This window comes from Lolium rigidum, chromosome 4 (assembly GCF_022539505.1).
Source record: "Lolium rigidum isolate FL_2022 chromosome 4, APGP_CSIRO_Lrig_0.1, whole genome shotgun sequence".
Taxonomy (NCBI): Eukaryota; Viridiplantae; Streptophyta; class Magnoliopsida; order Poales; family Poaceae; genus Lolium; species Lolium rigidum.
In genome coordinates this window covers 180,784,370-180,805,647 of record NC_061511.1, presented here as the reverse complement: position 1 = coordinate 180,805,647, position 21,278 = coordinate 180,784,370, and the positions used below count along the sequence as shown (strand labels likewise).

General features: G+C 43.0%; 1 protein-coding gene and 3 long non-coding RNA genes across 4 annotated transcripts; 3 read left to right on the top strand and 1 right to left on the bottom strand.

Moving 5' to 3' along the window:
* The first annotated feature begins 2,837 nt into the window (after positions 1 to 2,837).
* On the top strand, positions 2,838 to 3,534 carry LOC124650438. Its single transcript, XR_006987002.1, has 4 exons — positions 2,838 to 2,896; positions 3,041 to 3,121; positions 3,207 to 3,329; positions 3,484 to 3,534. It is a non-coding gene; the product is annotated as an uncharacterized LOC124650438 (long non-coding RNA).
* A 486-nt stretch (positions 3,535 to 4,020) lies between these two features.
* LOC124650439 lies at positions 4,021 to 5,244 on the top strand. Its single transcript, XR_006987003.1, has 3 exons — positions 4,021 to 4,357; positions 4,559 to 4,614; positions 4,814 to 5,244. It is a non-coding gene; the product is annotated as an uncharacterized LOC124650439 (long non-coding RNA).
* A 2,222-nt stretch (positions 5,245 to 7,466) lies between these two features.
* On the top strand, positions 7,467 to 9,958 carry LOC124705579. The gene is made up of 7 exons (XR_007004067.1): positions 7,467 to 7,536; positions 7,869 to 7,915; positions 7,999 to 8,051; positions 8,529 to 8,638; positions 8,805 to 8,915; positions 9,093 to 9,150; positions 9,774 to 9,958. It is a non-coding gene; the product is annotated as an uncharacterized LOC124705579 (long non-coding RNA).
* A 1,986-nt stretch (positions 9,959 to 11,944) lies between these two features.
* LOC124646532 (KH domain-containing protein At1g09660/At1g09670-like) lies at positions 11,945 to 16,379 on the bottom strand. The gene is made up of 7 exons (XM_047186637.1): positions 15,828 to 16,379; positions 15,215 to 15,300; positions 14,416 to 14,561; positions 13,650 to 13,766; positions 13,426 to 13,542; positions 12,618 to 12,761; positions 11,945 to 12,524 (listed from the first exon to the last, which is right to left on the bottom strand). The coding sequence occupies exons 1-7, from the start codon at positions 15,935 to 15,937 to the stop codon at positions 12,372 to 12,374; spliced, it is 873 nt and encodes a 290-aa protein (XP_047042593.1). The 5' UTR covers positions 15,938 to 16,379; the 3' UTR covers positions 11,945 to 12,371.
* Between the last annotated feature and the right edge of the window lie 4,899 nt (positions 16,380 to 21,278).

Genomic DNA, 21,278 nt, shown 5'->3' with positions numbered 1-21,278 from the left:
CTTCTATAAATGTTCAAAGACTACTCTCTCAACCGGGGTGTTCCGAAGGGGCAAACGAATCTGGGCCGTCCAATCCACATGCAACCGTAATTTTTGAGTCCCACTTTTCACAGCAACCGTCGGATGCGGTAAATTTTTTCTCACTCTTTTTTTTGTCTAAATTGGTCCATGACGGATGGGGCCTCGCGGGCGTGGGGTTAGCGAGCAGAGTCCGCCAGGTCGCTCGCTCAGGTCTCCTTTCTCCCTCGTTTTTCTGTGCGCGTGGTGGTCGCTCGAAAACCCTAGATCGGCCCCGACGTCTCCTCCCGCCACCCCACTCCCCGCTCCGAGCCGCCTCCCCGCTCCTCTCTCCTCGCTCCTCTCCTCTCTCCGGCCCTCCGGCGCGGGAAGAAGCGGCGCTCGAGCGACCGCGGCGGATGGACGCGGGGGCGATCGGGAGCGTGGTCCGCGGCGGCCGGACGCGGGGGCCGACGCGGGGGCCGGCGGCGAGCGTCGTGCGAGATGCGGCGGCGGGCGGGCGTCTCTCCTCGGCTCCCCAATCCCGTCTCTCCCTCGTCCGCCCCCTCTCCGTCTCCGCCCAGCCCCCATGTGAGGCCCGGAGAGGGCAATCCCGAGCCGGAGTCGCGGAGCTTGCCGCCGATGTGCGGCTCGTCCGCTCGTGGGGGCCCCGCCGAAGCTTCCTCCTCGACGGGTCGTCGGTGCGCGAGAGCGAGCGACGAGCCGCCGGGAGCTCGTCGCGCGTATGCGGCTCGTCCGCCTTGTGGGGGCCACGCGCCGGTCGCCCACGGCCTTCCTCCCCGTCTCGTCCTCGCGTCGGGCGAGATGAGCTTTTGCTTCCTCTCTCTGTCTCCCCTAGATTTCCTTCGTTTGGTACTTTATTGTCTCAAACATTCCAATATTCGCATATTTACAGTACACATCAAATTTCTCTGCTTTGATAAAAGATATTTATTGTCTCAAACATTTCAATATTCGCATATTTATAGTACACATCAAATTTGTCTCAAATATTTATTCATAGTCTCAACTTTAAATTTTTTGTGTCAGTATAAAAAAGCTCGGGAGTGGTTTGTGCTATTCTTAGGAGTAGATTAGCTGGGCTCTCAAAATAAAAAGGAATAGCATTACTCGGGACGGACATGAGCATGGGTGAACGCGAGGTATTACCTGTAATAATAATTCAGTTTGCTATGAGCATCTCCAGCCTACTTTCACCCCCTGCTAATTTTTGTAATGTATTATGTATGTCTCTCGTGCTCATTTATATTCTATAACAAAAGTTAAAAGCTAAAGAAATCTTCTAACAAATTTATTTGGGTTTATACTCTATAAATAGTGTATATTATTGAAAAATAAAATAGAGAGTTTTCTTGATGACGAGAACTACCTGGAGGCGGCGGTGGATGGATGACACATTGCAAAGAAGGTTGTTCTACTGAAGCCTTTTGAATGAGGGAACTCGGTCATTTCATCTGCATCATCGTTGCAGGTTCCTATTGACGAGAGTGAAGTTCAAATTTGTTGGATTGATTGGTGTGTCCCAGATGGTACCACCGCTAGGTATGGGGGAGTACCACGATTTCAAATGTAGAAGTAATAAACAAGCTATTGTCTTTCCAATCATGCGTCATTAGCTTTTGTTTTATCTACCTCTGCCTTTACAATCTGCCTTCTGAATTGTAGTTTACCGCAGGATGATGGGTATTTCGGAAAAACACCTACGAGTTAGTAAACATGGCTATGTTGATTAGCTAATTATGTACACAAATAGTATCTCTTCTCTAACATGATCACATAAAAATGGTTAATTGTTTAATTTGCAGTAAGAAATCTCCTTATGGCAATTACTGTCTGATGCAGGGTCTCCCGAAGGCGGAAATAAAGCATGTGCAATGTATTTCATTGTCACAATAGTTGGTTCATTTTCTATTATAAAAACATAAGGGGTTGTTTGGAAGAAAAGGCAGGAGGGGAATAATATCACTAATTTTGTACGACTTCCATAATACCCAGTAAAAACACTTAATTTGTTTCTTTGTATGTGTTTATGACGAATACAATAAAAAGTGCCTCATTCTTTTATTTAGCTCATGTTAGCAGCTTCTTATTTCGGGTACTCAAATTATTGTTCTTTTTCTCCTACAGAGATGTTGTATCTACATACTATCTTGATACTTTTGGCTTAATTGAAATCACTATACCGTAGGAAAATTATTTTTTGTATTGGTTGCTTATTTGTCATGCATTCCTTGTTAGTGGATCTTCCAACATTTGTCGCACGAGGCTTTTCTTATTTTTTATATCTTGGGAGGCTGTGCGCGTGGCGACCGACAACGAGCATGGACAAGCTGCGATGGTGAGCTCATCACAGTCCTTCTGTCTCACTTGATGCGATGTACTTTGCTTCCTTGTCTTTATTTTGTTTTTTTACATGTATGCAGGATTTTTATGATTAACGGTCCATTTTTGCAGTTACAGTTTATGATGTGTAATCTGACTGGGTGCCTTCAAATTCTCACTCCCTGCTGATGTTTGATGCTGCTGCTCCTTTCCTACATGAGGTGAGGACCTCAATTTCTCTTTCTCCCCTTCTTTCGCACATTTGTTTCGCCAACTGGATTGGCCCTATTGAGGGAATGATTCGATGTTTCAGGTAATATAACAAGCTTGAAACATTTTTCCATAGTTCATGTCTTCAATCATGCCGATTGTTCATGTACGGCATTTCTATTTTTCATGATGCAAATCTTCTTTTTCACGTGTACTGAAGCTCAGAGTCTGAATATGCTAGAATCATGAATGTTTATCTTTCAGGTTCCTAATGAGATGCAGCCTCAGTTCGCTGTCGACGTAATGGTCCAGTTCGGTCTACCTCGCTGGATATTTCACACCAAAGGTAGCTGTATTGCTGGTTGTAACATGGCTTCTTTAGTGCAATAGGCAGCAAAATGTTCTAATTATGTAGCACCTGAGATGGGTTTTGGTATCACAAAATATGCCCGTGAGGTTCTTACAGAAAATATTTTCTATTTGCATCTAGGGTTTGGATGTCCATGAGGTTCTTACAGAAACTGCGACAACAGCTATCATTGGCGTTTCATGGAGCTCATCGATGCTGCAGGTATGCCCGTCCTCCACACCTTTCTTTCCCCTCTACTCCACCATGCGCATTGTCATCACTTTCTGACTTACCGTTGTTTTTGAAGGATGCAGAGGACCACCTGCAGATGTGTTTTTAGATAATGGCCTACATGTGCTTAGCAGGAAGTATGAACTATGAGGTGGAAAGAAAATCTCATTGGTTTGGTTTGGTTCCTAATTTCAGAGAGGTGTGTTTTAACTTCTACTTGTATTTTTGCACAAGAGTGTTGTATCCAGGTTATTCGTCAATTTTATTTACAGACCATGGCATGTGCAGTGGTGAGCACCTTGGCCTGGGTGTGTGTCCGCCATGTTTATCTCCGCTACTTTTGCCTTCTGCAGGTTCTTTCGTTTGCAGAGTTGAGGATGTGGCACTGACAATGGTTCTCCACACAAGTTCCAGAACTTGTGACTCTTGCCATCAATGTGTATGCTTCTCTCCGTTCTTGAACCCTTCTTACTGATTTGATTAATTGGATAGAATATTATGGTCAATGAAGGAATTTATGCCTGGATTTATGACAAATAGCCTTATATGTTTGTGGGATACTACATCAAAATCATATGTCTGTAATAGTCTTTCAAATGTCTATAATATGTTTTTGGGTGTATCTGCTAACATGATTGAGATATGAAGCAAGTGGGCAATAGTTTTTCATGATGTGTTAGCCTATGAACAACAGCTTACTTAATTGCTTATTTGCGCCTACTTGATGAATTAGTGGTACTTGGATAGCTACTACTATCTAGAGGTTTGCATAGGCTAAAATTTGGAAGCTGCAGTTTGCCAGATTGATTTAACCAGCAAATCTCCTATATTTCCACACTAAAGCTTAATCGAATAGCCAGTATAGAACTTATGCTATATTGCCTAAACTAAAACTTAATCAAATAGCTGTACGTAATTAGAGCAGCGACCACTGCTGCTAAATTTTAGTTACACTGATAGTCCATATGCGAATGGGCCAATCTTTCCTTCAATGTCAGATTTGTGTAATAGCATTTCTTATAGCTGTCAGAAGTCTCAGCCTTTTTTTTTGCGATAACGAAGTCTCAGCCTTAGTGACTATGGTTTCCGACCCATGGCTTGGATGGTTCGTCGAGGTATCTGTAGATGTTGATGTGTTGTTTAAAGACGGAGCTGTCTGCAAGGTCACCAATAGTCCGAGAGGATGGGGCTCATCCATCGGTGGCGCCACCTCCAGCATCAGACAAGGTGTCACATTACTCCTTGCTGTCAAATATACATGCAAGCTCCTTCTTTTACAATGAAACTACATTATTTCGTTTTCATGGGGCGCATAATCAATTCCTTACCATATTCACTTTATTTCGTTCCAAGGTGCATTTCTTTCCTTCATTTTCCTTTTGGGAAATTAGGAATGACTCACTCTGATTCACTTTGGTCATGTTGTAGGCTCGCCGGGTTTTTTTTGCTGATAAAGAGTTGCCCTCATGTACCTGATCATCTAGGTACTTCTATTTATTGTCTGTTAAGTTGTATGTTATCTGGAATACCACCTCTTGAAGCCACCATCCTATCATGTACCCTTATCTTTGTTTTTCATGCTTTACTTGCCTTTGCATTTTGGGTAGGATTTGGCTCGAGATAGCAATTGCCTAAAAGATAAGTTAGCTTTGAGTTATTTATTCTGGGTTCTATGCACTGTAGGTAAATATACATATGCCTAATGAGTTCTCCGCGGTCTGCCAGTCTGCAACACATAACTCATGCATACTTATACACTAATACAGTAAGATATAATATTCAACTTTGTTGCTCATGTGTCATTTCCCAGCTTGTTCGCCATTCAGAACGGTAACATGCGATGGCATTTTCGGTGATAATATTTTTAAAATAAATAAAGTAACTCTGCTCACATGTGTGTAGTTCCCCTGAAACTCTTTTATGTTAATATATGCTCTATGCAGTATCCATCTCTTCAGATGTCTGTTGTATGTACAATGCATCCTTTGTTGCTAAGTGTTTTTATGCCAGGCTGTTTGTTTCATTTTAATACAATGATCTCATAGCAGGGTCACTTTTATTTATAGCCCTATGTTTCTCTAATTAACTTTACACTATGCATAGTATTTCTGTCCGTACAGACGTGAAAGTGAGATTTGTAGGTTTAGGCCAAGAGGCAACTAACGAATTTAAGAATTATTTGGTGCCTCAAGTCCATCGCTCTAGAATTTGATGTAGTACAGGAAAAGGAATGGATAATCCACGTCTCTACAGCCCTAGGAAATTAACTCTTGCAATCTCATCCTACACATCTACAAGCCGAGTAGCTACAGCGCTGACGGTAAGAATCAGACAACAAGGATAAACAATGGCAACACACTATGGGAGTCAAATAACTTATGGCCGGTGGCAGCGGCGACCTGTCCTCCAGTGGCAGTAGCGAATCGGCGGCGGAAGTAGCTTTGATTAAGAGGGTAACAGGTAGGGCTGAGGTCGGAGGAGATCGAAACACGTAGGCACGGTCCTGAAATGCTAATAAGAGGCGGCGATGAAAGAGTTGTTTCAGGCTTTAGGTTCCCTTTTGATTTTTAGCTACTCTCTTTTCGATTGGATGTCGGTGGAAGTGATGAAGTTATAAGAGTTGCATTCCCTTTGTTTGTTGCTTAATATCATTTGTGCAATTAGTATCTAATTTTCCACCATTAGTTCTTTGAAGCCTGCAGAACTACAGACTACTTATAAGAGTTTACTGATTTTATGTTTTACATTATCACCTATAAGGATGCCCCTGGATTATGTTCCTATCCATACAAACACATGCATTCTCTGTGCTTCAGCTAGCTAACATAGTTATGTTTTTTTCCCTTTTGGTTTATTAGCCCCAAGGTCAGTAACGCTTCAGTTTTTTGCTTTCTTCCATTTGTTCTCACGTGTGAAAAATTTAAATTGGTTATGTGATTGACAAGATTTGTGGTGCCTGCTGATTGCTCGATTTAACAATCGTTCTGTGCACAAAAAAGTTGTTGTTAAGAGGTAGTACCCTGCATGCTAGGCACATTTGCTTGTGTTATTTGTTCTAGGTTGATCATGTCGTATGGTTTACTTTACTTCTACACCTTGGTTCATCTGTAGCTGATAATCTAAATGAGCCATCTGAACCATATACCACGGTTTGGACAGATAAGAGGTGGCTTCTATTCTTAGTGTCGAAACAATCTCCATGTATCTATAAGTTCGTAGGTATGTTTGTATGTCCTATGCTGATCGAGGTCTTACGTCAAAACGATTATAGGCGCGGACGACGTCGCGAAAGCTCAAGCGGATGGACAAAGCAAGAAGAAAGCCTGGATCGAGTCGAGTACACAATCTGAAAATGATATTCATAGATGTTTTATGCAATATTTGAATACTCTTGCAAGTTTTTTTACGCTTCCTTTCAAGTTTTTGTGAGGAGTAAATAAGGAATCAAGTATGGCATCTATTTTTGACTGTAAAGTAAATGATGAACCTATGTTCATGATATTGAGGAGAAACAAAGCATGTTCTCTTTTTCATTTCTTTGTTGTCTTGAACTTAGTTGGTGATACAGCTTGCAAGTGGATGTGCTTCTCCATTTGTTTGTTTACCCTGAACTCAAAAGATTGTGTTATTCCCAACCTTGTGTGGATGTGGATTTTATCGTTCCTTCATGCTCATCGTACGTGAATACCTTATGGTTTCTCGTGCTATCGGTTGTTTTAGGCCCACATTTCTATTTTAACTTAATCAATGTGAAACAGTGGGGAGATATTCATTACTTTGGATAATAGTGTAAATAATTAAAAGAGGTGCTATGTAAAAACAATAAAAAAAGTTATGGGGATTGCTGGACACTTCTGTTGGTAACATCGATGTTGATCTAAAAATCATCTTCCATTAAAAACTATGAGGGATGCTCTTGGCATCGTGAATGGACGCTTACAAAAAAACATTTTGATTTTTTGTTATCCTTTGAGGCAAAGTCCCAATACTCGGTACCTAAACTTTAGCTGGTATCTGATGGTTGGTACTACTTTGGTTGATTTTGCATATTCAAAAGAAATTTGCCCAAGTTCAAATTGTCGAGTCTATTATCCTCGTGGCTCTTTGGAGTTGTTTGGAAATGAAATATTTGTCAAGTTTATTTTGAAAGTAAAATTAATCAGGTCCACTGCTATTTTGTCCTGACGGTTGACTTCAGAAGCTAGATGAAGTTTTTCCTTCATGAAATTATTTTTTTAGATGAGTGAAAAAGAAAAATGTGATGTTGCACGCCTCATGTCATCTCTCCTCACATGTTGTACTGCAGTCTGTAGCAACTCCTGAGAGGAGACCAGATTCATGATGGATGGCTTTGGTATGATGCTAGCTTGGGAGATCCCACTCCATCGGATCAACAAATTACCATGGTGAGTAATTATAGACATATATATGACAGATTAGCCCTATGTCTGCTTCAATTTTGAACTGATTTGGTGCGCTGAATATTACAGGAGAGCATAGTGAAAGAAAGAGGAGATAGGATGGAATCATTGAGGGCATGAAGTTGTGATGGGTAGACATGTAAGTTTACCAATGATATGGTTGAATACTAGGTCTATTTTTCTCTTGAGTATTCATATGTTAAATAACCCCATAGGTGAATGGCTGACCAACTTTTGGCAAAGATGCATATGTGTGGTTTTGATCTCGTGTTCCCTTTGGCTTGTGATCATTTATGTGTATATTTATTTTGCTGCAGGTGGCAGAAAATAAAAAACAATGTTAAATAGCTATTTGGAATGCAAGGTTAGTATTGTCTCGCTCTACAAGATAATCTCTGTGTTCTGAGATAAACTTGAGTAATTTTTGTGATGTATGAATCACGACAGATGAAAATCGAGGACACGTCGATGCAACTTCCGGAGTATCTTGTTGATGCAAGGTTAGTTTCTTAGGCATCTTGAAATCTTTCTGGAGATGAGAGCAAGTAAATAAAGTTGCATATGTCTCTTTCTTGCTTTGAAACTTTAGCTACACTAGGTCGATTCTTATTATCTAAAGAGACACTGACCAATGAGTGTAGAATGAAAACTTTGAAATGTCAAGTCCTCCTACAGTCCTGTATATGCAAAGGGAAAAGTACAATGACGTTAAGTGTGTATTATGGATGAGCCAACAGTGATTTTTCAGCCCGTGCCCCTTCCTCTTTGGATCTTTTTATACTTTTACATTTCAATCTAAAATACAATTACATAATGATAACTAAGCACACGATTATCTGTTTCTTAAGATAACCAGAGTAATGCAATTAAGTCTTGAAGTATTATGGCTTTAAACAATTCAAATTTTATATCAACGTGGCAGTAAAACATGTTTTTAACTATCTATTTATGTTATTGTGACTAATCTCCAATGGCAGCCTCTCCTCTCTCCCCCTCGACTGGATGCGGGCCGCCGGTCGCGTGCGTCGCCGTGCGAAGAGCAGGTGGGAGCATGTTATCTATGTGAGGTCTCCTCTCACTCTCTCAGGTAGTACAAGGATACTTTATTTGGTAGCATCATGTGTATTTTCCTTGTGCATATCATTCTATGTTTCACTTGCCAATGCATATTCTTATTTTAGTCATCTCGTAACATTCTTCCTTTTCTTATAATTGATTTGGTTTTCCACATTCTTTGCTGCAATTTTTCATAGATACACATGGAGGTACCAGGAAAAGCTTTTGATATGCGCATGAACCTCATTTTTATCCGCGCTCCCTTCTAAGGAGTCCCCAGTTCAGAACAAAATGAAGGAATGAAAAAGGTAACCAGACAACGGAATTTATCCGCATCTATCATCTCTCTAAACCAATGTGATCCAGCCTAACGTTTGTTCTTTGTAAGTAGTTGCATATATCTTGCGCCTTCCAGGTTTTGCTTCTACATGATTTTTGCTTGACATAGTTCCTCTCGTTCTTCTTTTCTTTTGTACTCATGGAAGCATGGCCGCTGACTTTCGTAACGCTCAGAGAGTTGTGGTTGGTAACATCGCAGGAAAGGTATAAGTCATCTCTCCCGCGTAGAATTTATTTGTAATTGTGCAGCTGGTCTGCAGTGATAATTATGATTTAAGTTTCTGGATGCGTAGTTCAAAATTTAGTAATAATAGCGACAATGAGGATGTTGCCTATATATTCTTACATTCAGCTGCAAAAAGAATTACTTGGTCCTTTTGGTAAAACAGTGTGTTAATAGCTTTTTTATGTTATTTCTTTTTTGCGGGGCCGTATGTTACTTTAAGTGGGGTGTAAATATTGCAATTTCTTTATATTTGATATCTATATATCAGATTATATCATCTATCATCTGATCACTCAAAGGTTCTTGCTGAAAGGATATGCTTTGTTTGGATCTTTGAGAATAGACATAAATCCAGCGCACCTATTTTTTCTAAGAACATATACTGTTTCTGAATTTTATGCTACTGTTTTTCTGCTATTAAGCATTGATTCTTACATTGTTGCTTCATGTAAAAGCATCTAGAAGATCATAAGGGTTCTGAAATTATCATCACATTTCTGTAGGTTTAGTGTCCTTAAGTTCATGTTTCTATCCTCCTCCTCCTCTCTCTTAAGTTATAACCTCAAAATATTTCAGCACAGATTACTTATATTTTCTTCAGGCAACAAGGACATGCTGATTTCTAGATCGGACATCCTACTTAAGTAGCCGAGCAAGTGGTGTTGCAAAGGAATCGGTGATCAGGACTTTGCTATGGTCTGCGGCTGCGTGCCTGAGAAAAGGCCATGGCTCTGGTTATTGTATTATTTTTGTTTTGTTAGCGTGCTAATTGGCTTGAAAAGGACACATCCCATTTTTATGACATAATCTCATATTCCTTTAGATTCAAAAATTATATCTATGTTGTTTTGAAACTTATGTATGTAGCTCCCCTGTGCTTATTATATGATGCTACCTCTTTCTGTACAATAATCAAAATTTGGTGGTGGAGCTTATACAAAAGCATAAAAGCTGAAAAAATGGTGTGAAATTATACTAAATTGTCATATCGTACTGCAACACCTTGATGAAATGGTGTGTCGGCAAGATACGAAGCGATCTTGAAGCAGTTAAGTTACGTGATAATTCTTAATACTCAAATAAGCTGAAACTTACGGTTTGAATTCCAATTTGATTCTGCCATTTGCGCGATAGCGCAACCGGTCATCTAGTTTACTTAAAAGACACAGGTTTTTCAACTCAAGCACCTCGATTCCCAAACCCCCTGATTCTTAGGCCTACAAACTATATTCCATCGAGATAATTTGTATTTCTTCTTATCATTCTCCTCTTGCCAAAAAAAGCGGGAACGATAATCTGTATGTACTTGTGTAAGTGTCGCCCTGTATTGCTTGTCTAACTCTGCTGTTTATTTACTCTTCAGAAGATATGCCACTTACTCCAATGCTGTCTTGCGAAGTGTATCCTTGCATAATGAGTATGCATTCTTGCAAGCAAGACTTAATGATCCTCTGCCATTGTAGAATGCAAATTCTGCTGGTCCAATGATCTATTTGTAACTTTTATTATTTTTAGGTATCTTTGTACTGTTGTTGATAATTATCGGTGGAATTTTCGAAAAAAAAACCCTCACATTTCTTCAGCATGTTATGATAAGCTTAATCTGAAATTCTGAATGAAAGCAGTCAGTTACTTAAGAAAGAATGCATTTGACTTGCTAATTAAGGCTAGAAGCTTCATTGGAGCTGAGTGGAAAATAAAGTGTTTTATCACAAATGAAGGGAAGTAGGGAACTGAATCATATCGCCGTGGCACGTCAACTCTGAGCACGCAAATAATGAAAATACAGAATTTGGATCTTGAAGCTCATCATCAACTGCAAATGAAGTATTCCTATTTCGCTTTCTCGAGATAGGCTATAAAAGGCGAAGATATACTTAAACTAGTGGTCTATGTAACTTTCTATAGAAACTTTACACTGAATCCCACATGAATCCGTGCAAGTATGAAGTGAATTTGGTAGTGAAGGCATGGGGCCAGGCCATGAAATGATGGCAGACAGTCATCATGGATCCGTGGAGGAGCAACTTTGCATACTCCGTAGTTCATGGGACATGTCAATAAAGGCATGTACGGTGAAATGATTTGCTTGCATGTTGTTCCATGATCATACGCAGCGAAACGACCTTCTCTGGCTGCGACTAGCAGTTCATACATGCAGGGCATATGGTAATCGTTAAAACCAACCAAACAAAACCCTTCGCTCATCAAAACATGGCAATCAACCAAACGCCTGAATTGGCTTTAAGGGCCTCTTTAATTCATAGGATTCTAAAACACATGAATAGAAAAATCACAGGATATGCACAAAAGTTAGTTAGTTTCCATTAAAAGAAAAATAAAAGATTCCTACAATAAGGTTTGACTGAATGTCAGATTTCCTATGAAATGTACTACTCCCTCTGTCCCACGAAAGATGTCGAAAGTTTGTCAAAATTTAGATGTATAGTCTTAGAGATAAGGGAAGAGATGATCTACAAAGCCTATACAAATCCCGTAATATCTCTAACTACCAAATATACTCTAACATCTAGATACATCCAAATTTTGATAAACCTTCGACATATTTCGTGGACGGAGGGAGTACAAAGGATTCCTTAACAAAAGTTCCTATGGAATTCACTCATACAAATTATATAACCACCATGGAAAAAAAAAACGTAAGAATTTGAATCCTTTGAAATTCCTATGACAATCCGTCAAATCAAAGAGACCCTAACAGAATTTTACTGGACATACCAGTGAGGACATGCCTGTGAAAAAAGAGAGATAGGAGGCTAAATACCAATATAAATAGATCTTATTGAGAACCATGACTATCAAGAATAACATAAACCCCTTGACATGAAACAGCTATTTCTTGTACAGACAAAATCCTTATTGGTATTGTCCAGAACTAATCGAGAGACTTTCTGCGGACCACCACGAACCAAAAATGTTAACATTGGGAGTTAGCTACATAAAAGAATAATCAATAAGACCAAACAGACAGCTCCAACTCCACAACCACACAAATTCTCTGACGGCGATCGTCCGTCCAATGACATATCTGAGGTGAAGCACATATCATGACATGACAAGCCTGAACGCGATCGTGCTGGCCCCTCATATGCATCAGGAACTATTTCCAGAAGTAGACCAGGTTTGCAATCTGTTCAAATGAAGGTCACCTCAGGCAAATCGATATTCAGGAGTACGATCACTGGCCAGTTTTCGCACGTTTCATCCCGGTGGAGTTGAAGGGTGATACACTGGGACTGAGATGGGGGCTTGGGCTTTCCTCTCTTAGAGTGCCATTCAGTATTGCCAGTTCTCTCAGCTGTTGCTTCTTGAAGTAGTCCATGGATTCATCCTGATGATAATACCATTAGCAAGAGATATAATGTCGACTTCAGAGAGAAAATGAATATCATAAAAAGTGGGAACTGATAGAAAGGGGGCATACTACTGGTTTGAGAAGATCCTCCAGTATGGCCACAGCTTGGTTTAATCGGGCATCAACGATACCTGCCGGGAACTCAGCTTCGACAAGTAAATGGAGTGGTTCATTTAAGTGCTCATAGCCAGGCTTATCTCTAAGCTTGTTTTCCTATTCAGTAAAGATAATTCAGTTTTTCAGAATCTCTTCAATAATTTTTGATAGTCAGAATACATCGAAAATTGTTAAACCCGAGAAGTAATTATGTTCAGAATTGCTTACAAAATAATATACTTTAATAACTAGTAGTTGCCTTATTTACTCACGGGCCAACTAGAGATGCACACGTGCATGTTTTAAAAAGGGATGCAAACACAATAAGTTGTGGAAATTCATGACTAAGGTGAATATATTGAACACGCAACAGACAGATCTTAGAAGCTTTGAGCTTGGACTTTGTGAATAATATGTGGGCAAATTACCAGATAGTTTATCTTAATGGCTGTAAATTGAAGCTAATGACACTGGAGCATTGAGCCAAACTAATTAAAACAGTTCTAACTTCAATCAATACTAGTGCATGTACTGCCCATTATTGCTTCCACATCTAACAGCACTTAATAGTGAAAAGCATAATGCCCTTTGCAAAACACATGTATTTTCACATCAACCAGTACAATTCAGTACCGGCCTTGGGTTTTATGTACATAGCATGTTTAATTAATAGTCAGGCATACTATATCGATATTAATGTGCTTAACAAGTATTGTAATGGAACGCGAGGGATAAGTAATATGAAACGATAGAATGGTGGTTTTAATCTGTGTTTAGTTACCTTAACAGTATCTTTCACGGAACCACGTCCACGAATATAGACTCTACACTGTGTTGTAGCTTCAACTCTTTTCAGGGAGTTTCCTCGTGGCCCCAACAACCGACCAACAAAGTTGAACTAATTATAACGAAAGATTGTGGATGATTTGGATTCAGCATAACACATAAGAATAAAGTTAACATTGTTTATCCAACTAACTTGAGGTAGAAGTAAGTCGTACATACATTTGGATACTTGTCTGCAGGAATATCTATCCTGATAAGTTTCTTCACAACAGGGCTGCCAACTACACCAGGAACAGCATTCCAGCCCATGGATGGCGATTGGTGTACCCCCATGTGCTGAAGAAAGGCATTCTTATATAAGCAAAGAAAATAAACAATATAAAAGGTGCTTCTGTTTGGCATTGAGAAATGGAAATTGCTGGCAGGTTATAAGAAACTGTTACAAGAATGACTAAGTGAGGTTATAAGAATCAAGCTGCTATCATTTAAAATATTATCTTTAAAACAGAGCCAATGATTTCTAGTCAGGAATCATTTCAGATCCAAGATTCAGATGAAAACTGCCAATGAAGTAGCAAGAAACACTATCAGTTTCTCCAACGGAAAAAAGTTGAACCATTCCATTCTTGAATTATTTAAGATATTAACTTATCTAATTAGCAACGGCTGTAACTTCATTAGTGCTTTTAAAGTCATTCCTATCAGTATCACTCTGTACAGCTAACCTTTTTTTATTCCATGTTAATGAACTGAACAGCTGATCGAGACTTGTCCTCGGTAAGTTCATTGGTTAGTGCTAGTTTGCAAATCAGCTACATGGATAGCATGCACTAGTTATCGGCACTTGTAGACATTATGCAAATTTGAAATGGCCGTATTAGAAAAAGAAGTAGAGAAAGATATCAGCATGCTGGCATCTACATAAAAACTTAGGCAGTTAGAACTTGTAAAGTCAATAACCAGAAGATATATGAATATGCACAACCTCTGCTTGCATTCCTGTCCATCCCTCCAGATCCATTGGTTGGCAATTCATAGGGTGGCCAGATAATCTTAACGGGCTACTGTAATCAGTTCTCTCAGGTTCAACAAAATTTGGGTTAGGTGGCAAAGAAGATGCCCGCAAAATTTCTGCATTGAAGAAAACAAGCCAGTATGAGATTTGTTAGTTCTTTTTGTGTTACTTTAAGTCAGGGAGAAAAGGTCTGATGCTAGAATTTATGTCTGTAACCTGGAACCAACTAGTTGTTAGTGTAGAATCGCCACTCAAGTTATGTAAAGGTTACATTATGATATAGAAGTGAAAAATGAGCATGTTAACTGAAAGGGATGACCGAAGAACTTCACGATATTTGACTGTCTATTTGCATTACCATTTCTCAACTGGTTAGTTTCTGTCCTTTATTGAATCATTGGCAGCAATTTATGTGTTTTCCACATAAATTATAGATGGTTAGTGTAGAGCGAATGAGACAACATATCCTTGAAGTAAACTAACTCAATATCCCTAACAAGATTCTTGGCAGAAAACTTGACAATGCAAAAATCTAACAAAAAATCCCCATGATCAACTTTTCATATAGAAAAGGGCAGACATGATTGTCTGACATGATTTTGTCAAAACGAAAGTTTTCTTTTAAGGAGTAGCAAGGATACCTAAAAATAGCAATGGATAAATTTAACACATTAATAGCAACTTATATCGAAAAATATTAGGAAGCACATAAATAAATAGCATCGTTGTAATACGCAAAAACAAAAACTAATTTGCAAAGGAAACAAACCTTGGTTTAAAAGCCTGTTACAAAATGGAAGAACTTGCAAGAATGGAACTAATTTCTGTCTCTCAGCAAGTAACTCGGCAATATATCTACAAAGCAAACAATCTAATTAGTAAGATCAACTGTAACTATCACAAGCACGGAATTACTTAGGAACCAAAAATAATAATGACTCCAGAGAATACCACAAAGCAAGAGTGCAAGACTATAAAATTCCCTCAAGAAAATGATGATATGTACAACAAGGTGAATACACCAATAAATTGTTACCCAAATACCCAATCAAAAGTCGCGATAACGGGCACTCTGCAAATGACCTTCGCATCTACCATAGTCCAATCATGGTTGTCATGCCCATTTTATTCCTTATAGCAAGCACAAGTCTACCATTAGCAGGAAATCCTCCACTTGGTAGATCACTATAGCGCCGGGACATGATTTGATCAATGGTTAAAATCACTCCAAGGTGGTCCAGATTAAGCACAAATCTCGCAGGACCGGAATCAAATCTCACACTCTCGCCACGATTTCAAGCTAACAGAATCGGCACGAAGATAAAAATGAAAACTTCATAGCAGTTCACAACAGGAGGTTGGAGGGCAGAACATGTACATACCTGTCCCTCTCGGAGGCAGACGACCTCATGGGATTGTGCTGGCGAGGGGAAGAATGGACACCAGATGGTGAATACTGGAAGAAAGGGGCTGGCGGTATCCTCTCATCCATGGCTCCTGACGGAAACAAGAATCCAAAGGAGAACTCTACAAGATTGCGATCTTTTGGGGCATGGAAGAGCCCAGGGAGCCAAGAGAAGAGATCAAGAAAACAGAGGAGCAAAAGGCTGGGTAGCTATCGAAGCAAATGAATGTGGTGGAGGCCTATATGGAATCCAGTGAAATCTAGAAAAGACAGAAAGCTGCCAAGAACCAAGAAATAAGTATAGGGATGGGTGGGATTATATATGCTAAAAATTAAATAAAAAGAAAGGTAATAGCTGGGTTTGTATCAGTCAATTATCAGAGCACAGGCTGTGCAGGGGTTGGCAGCAGCTCTTTGTGGCTGCCTGTCTGCCTGCCCGCTGCTGTTGTTCGTGCTTGCTCTGCCTCCTTTCTCTCTCTACTGCGACGACAAACCCTGTGGAGAAGCGGTGGGTGGGAGATGAGAGAGAAAGAGACAAGGCCAAACGAAAACCTTGGATGCTCTCTCACTACTCGATGCAGCTAGACCAAGAGCATATCCAGTCACGTCCCCAAATCGTTCCTACAGAGATTTGAGCGCATTGGATAAAAAAATGTTTTCAGTTCCGTTCTCTAAAGCCGTTTTTTTGTCTAGCGCGGCTCGATACGGTGTCTGATGCTTCGAGTCCGTCCCCGCTCCACAGAGGACGCTCCGGGCACGCCGGACACAACGAAATGCGAGGCGGAGAGTGGCGAGGCTGACGCGTCAGCGGCACAGGAAAAATTTGTCCCCCCACTCCCACCAAATCGCGTCCCCTCCCGCCACATCGCGCATCTCCCGCCGCGTATTTCTGCCGTCCCAACACATTTGACCTCCTATCCGCCGATTCATTTCTCCCTCCCGCCGTCGCTGCTCTATTCCTCCCGCCGCCGCTACCCTCTCCCCATCCATGGCGCCGCCGATAGCCCCCAAAAAGATGGCCAAGAAAGTGGCCAAGAAGCCGCCGGGCAATGAGACGAAAGGGGCGAAGGCGCCCTTCGCGAAGCCACGGAAGGCGCCGGCTCCGAAGAAGAAGCCGGAAGGCTGGATCGATGATCAATGGCATCAAGACTGTCTGCGCTGAAAGTTGTCGACGGCGGAGCAGAAAGGACGGAGGGTGGCGCAGCAGGAGAAGAAGGCGTTGGCAGCGCGCGCACCAGCACATGCTGACCGGGTGTATCGCTGCCACCAACGCGAGCCCATGGAGTACGTCGGCGCGGGTGTACGTTCCGGAATGCTCTCTCCGTCGACATCTGGGTTCTACAACGACGGCCCCTCCGCCACTCCCGGGTGCGTGATGCCAAACTTGTTGCCCCACTACCAGGATCTGTTGCTGCATGGAGGCTTCAACCCCAACTCCCTCTTCTACTCCCCGACGTATGAGCAAGCGCCCTAGCGCGAGCCAGGACCCGGTTCGAACGGTGCCCCGTTCATTGGCCACAGGGGGCCGCTCGAATTCGACAGCGCCGGTGCTGAGGAGGATGAGGGGGAAGAGGACGAGGACGAGGAGGAGGAGGAAGGGGAGGGTGTGGAGGACGACGACGAGGACGAAGAGGGCGGCGAGGAAGAGGATGAGGAGGGTGCTGGTGAGGATGCCGATGATCTCGTAGAGGTTGACGCGGATGGCGTGATGAAGAAGAAGAAGAAGAACAAGAAGAAGGGCACACGAGGCCCCAAGTGGACGCCTCTGGAGGATCAATGTATGTGCGAGTCGTGGGCGACGGTGAGCCATGACTCCATCATCGGCGCCAACCAAAAGTACGGGAAGTATTGGGCGAGGATCAAGGCCGAGTTTGATGAGCGCAAACTCATCAACAGCGACTACAACAAAGTGACAATGAAGAGGAGCCAAAAGGTAATGTCGACGCGATGGGCCATCATCCAGGCGTCGGTGAACATGTTCCATGGGTTTCATAGTGAGATGGAGACCAGAGGCGAGAGCGGCGTCGACATCAGCCAAATGGTGCGACTCTTTCTTAGAGCATCTCTAACAGAGCCCGTATTTGTCCGAACCGAAAAAACGGAGTTCAGTCTCCCGAAAAACGAATTGAGAGAGCATTTGGGCACGGCGGGTAAACCCAAACCGAACTCGCGAAAATCAAACGACGCGGGAAATCTATCGACGGGGATTGCAGTCGATTTCATCCGATCAACCTTAATTCGATCATAATTCACACTAAATAGTGGCAAAATACAACCGCATTGGACCTAAATTACATACTACGGGCCTAATTAGACTAGAAATTACATTTCCCGGCGACTATACTGTCACCGGGCGGCGGCGGAGGTTTTTTCGATGCCGCTGGTTGCTAGGCGACGACGAGGGCCGCCAACTCGATTGCCGCCGCGCCGGAGGCGCCCCCGCAGAGCAGAGGCGGTCCGTCTGCATCATCGTCGTCGCCGCTCGGGGGCAACGGCGGCAGCGGCGGGCTGCACCCGTCGGCAGCGGGGGGCTCCTCCGCTTCCCCGGCCCGCGGCTGCTGCGCGCCGCCGCCTCCGCGGCCGCAGCCGCCTCCGCGCGCGCTCGAAGGTGGCGCGCCATCAGCTCCGTCCACTTGCGGCCGGCCCGCTTCCATGCACCGTCGGAGCGCGCCCGCCTGCCGCGCTCCGTCTCCGCCCGTACGCCTGGGGGACGGCGACTTGCCCTTCTGACGCCGGATCGGCCGCCACCCCTACCCACGCGTGTTGCACGCGTCATTTCGGATGGCGGGGTGGTGGCCGTAGCGGGGGAGCGGCGTCCGAGCGCCCGGGATTGCTCGTCGGAGCGGCGGCGGGCTACGGCGGCGGGAGAGGAGCAGCGGGAGGGGAGTAGGGTTTCTGAACCGAACTCCCCTCCGCGAACCCTTTTAATAGGGGCCGTGCGGGGGATTTCTCGGGCCCCCGAACTTTCGATTCGAGCCGGCCCACTTTTTCGGGCGCTGATCTGCGCCAGTTTCGGCCCAAACCCGTAAATCCGCCGGAAAAGTTTAGTTCTGGCGGGATTTACGGGCTCTGTTAGAGTTCTTCTTACATAATCTGTAGTGCCTACATTTTGTTCGATGAAATGGTTGTGTTTCCTTTGGTTAGTTTGACAAGGCCATGGATTTGTACCGGAGGAACTCAGAAGGGCATAAGTCTTTCACGCTGACGCATTGCTATAGCAAGCTCAAAATGAACGAGAAATGGCGGTTGACGCGCCATTCTTTGTCGAAGGGGAAAGACGCCATTGATCTGGATGCGCCGCTGGCAACGTCGGCAGGGCGCCCTGTCAGCAACAAGGCTGCCAAGGCCGCCTTGGCCGACGCTGCGTCGTCCAAGAAGACGCAGGTCGATCACGAAATATCTCGTCGAGGTCTCCTCGACCTTGCTCTCCCGCAACAAAAAGGCCGATGAAAGGTGGGCGGCGCTGCTCAAGAGGCAAGAGGATGAAAGGACACGGATGTCGCCTAGAGGGGGGGGGTGAATAGGCGATTTAAAACTTTTACGAGATGGGCTTAACAAATGCGGAATAAAACTAGCGTTTACTTTGTCAAGCCCAAATCCTATATACTATTTGTTCACCTATGTGCACCAACAACTTATTCTAAGCAATGGTTCACCTATGTGCACCAACAACTTATGCTAAGCAATACAAGCAAGTATGCGATAGCAAGATATATATAACTTCAAGCACGATGGCTATCACAAGGTAAAGTGCATAAGTAAAGAGCTCGGGTATAGAGATAACCGAGGCACGCGGGAGACGATGATTTATCCCGGAGTTCACACTCTTGCGAGTGCTAATCTCCGGTGGAGAGGTGCGGTTGCTTAGTGCTCCCGAACGCCACAAGAGGCTCACCTTGAGGTGTGGTTGATCGATGCACACCAATGCCACAAAGGCCTAACCCCAAGATGCGGTACTCACACCACATACCGAACGCCACGAAGGCGCCTCACCTAAATCTCCGGTGACCCTCGCCACAAAGGCCTAGGTCACGGTTCCACTAAGGGATTTCCTTCGAGGCGGAAACCGGGCCTTACACAAAGATTGGGGCACACATCCACAACTTAATTGGAGGCTCCCAACAAATCGCCACAAAGGCCTAGAATCCGTCTAGGGTTCCAAGAACCCAAGAGTAACAACCTTCTTGCTTTCACCACCACGAATCACCGTGGAGAACTCAAACCGATGCACCAAATGCAATGGCAAGAACACCACAAAGATGCTCAAGTCCTTCTCTCTCAAATTCCAACAAAGCTACAAAAGCTATTGGAGGAATAAGAGAGGAAGAACAAATAAGAGGAGGAACACCAAATTTCTTCAAGATCTAGATCTAGTGGATTCCCCTCACAAAGAGAGGGATTTGATTGGTAGGAATGTAGATCTAGATCTCCTCTTCCTTTTCCCTCAAAAAGATTCAAGAAGTATAGGAGGAGTAGAGGGATATGGCAAGCTCTCAAGGTCAACAATGGTGGAGAGCACAAAGGGGAAGAGGTAGCTGCCCAAAGAGGAAGAAGGGGGGCTTAAATACCCCCTCCCATCGAAATATGACCGTTTGGGTCAGCTCAGGCCGGATTTTCCGGGCCGGATATTTGCAAAATATCCGGGGCCCGAAAAACGGCTAAGGACCATGAGAAAACATGCCCTTGGATGGGGGCCGGACATTTGGCCGGATATTTGGCCGGATGTTTCCAAAAACCAGATTTTTCGGGGGGGGGGGGGGCGGATTATCCGCCCCAAACTTGGGCCGGAATATCCGCCCCCCTGAAAACTGGCAGAAACATCAAACTGAAACGGGCATAACTTTAGCATCCGGACTCCGATTTTGATGATCTTAGGCTTGTTTTAAAGCTATGAACAAGCTCTACAAGATAATGCAGGAAAACATCATAGTCCAACAAGGGAGGATAGAAACAAATGATGAAAGGTTTGACCTATCTAAAAAAGATATACCGGTAAAACCTCCAATCTTGAAAATGCAACAAGTTGCCCATGCAAAAACCTTTTTCGATGAACTAGAGCTTGTCATGAGAATAAGAACAAGCTCTAAAATATAACATGGATAAGATCCAAATAAAACCAAGAAAGATGATGAACCAAACTCAAAAACGCAACAAATGATCTATGCGAAATCCGTTTTCGATGAACTAGAGCTTGTCATGAGAATAAGCACAAGCTCTAAAACATCACATGGATAAGGTCCAAATAACAACCAAGAAAGATGATGCAAGGATGCAAAGGTTTGAGCTCTCTCCGAACGATACGATCGAGTTACTCACTCGAGAGACCTTTTGATAGTACGGCAACTAAACTATAAACCGGTCTTCAACTACACTATGAGACCGGTGAGAAAGAAACCCTATCAAGAGCAAACCTTATACTTGCGCATTC

Bases quoted from the DNA above. Each gene is read 5' to 3' on its own strand.
- LOC124646532 (XM_047186637.1), bottom strand. From the start codon at position 15,937: ATGGATGAGAGGATACCGCCAGCCCCTTTCTTCCAGTATTCACCATCT. The intron at 13,767-14,415 runs GTTGTGCATATT...GCCTTTCTTCAG, and splicing joins GGACAGGAATGCAAGCAGAG to CACATGGGGGTACACCAATC. The intron at 13,543-13,649 runs GTATGTACGACT...CGTTATAATTAG, and splicing joins CTGCAGACAAGTATCCAAAT to TTCAACTTTGTTGGTCGGTT.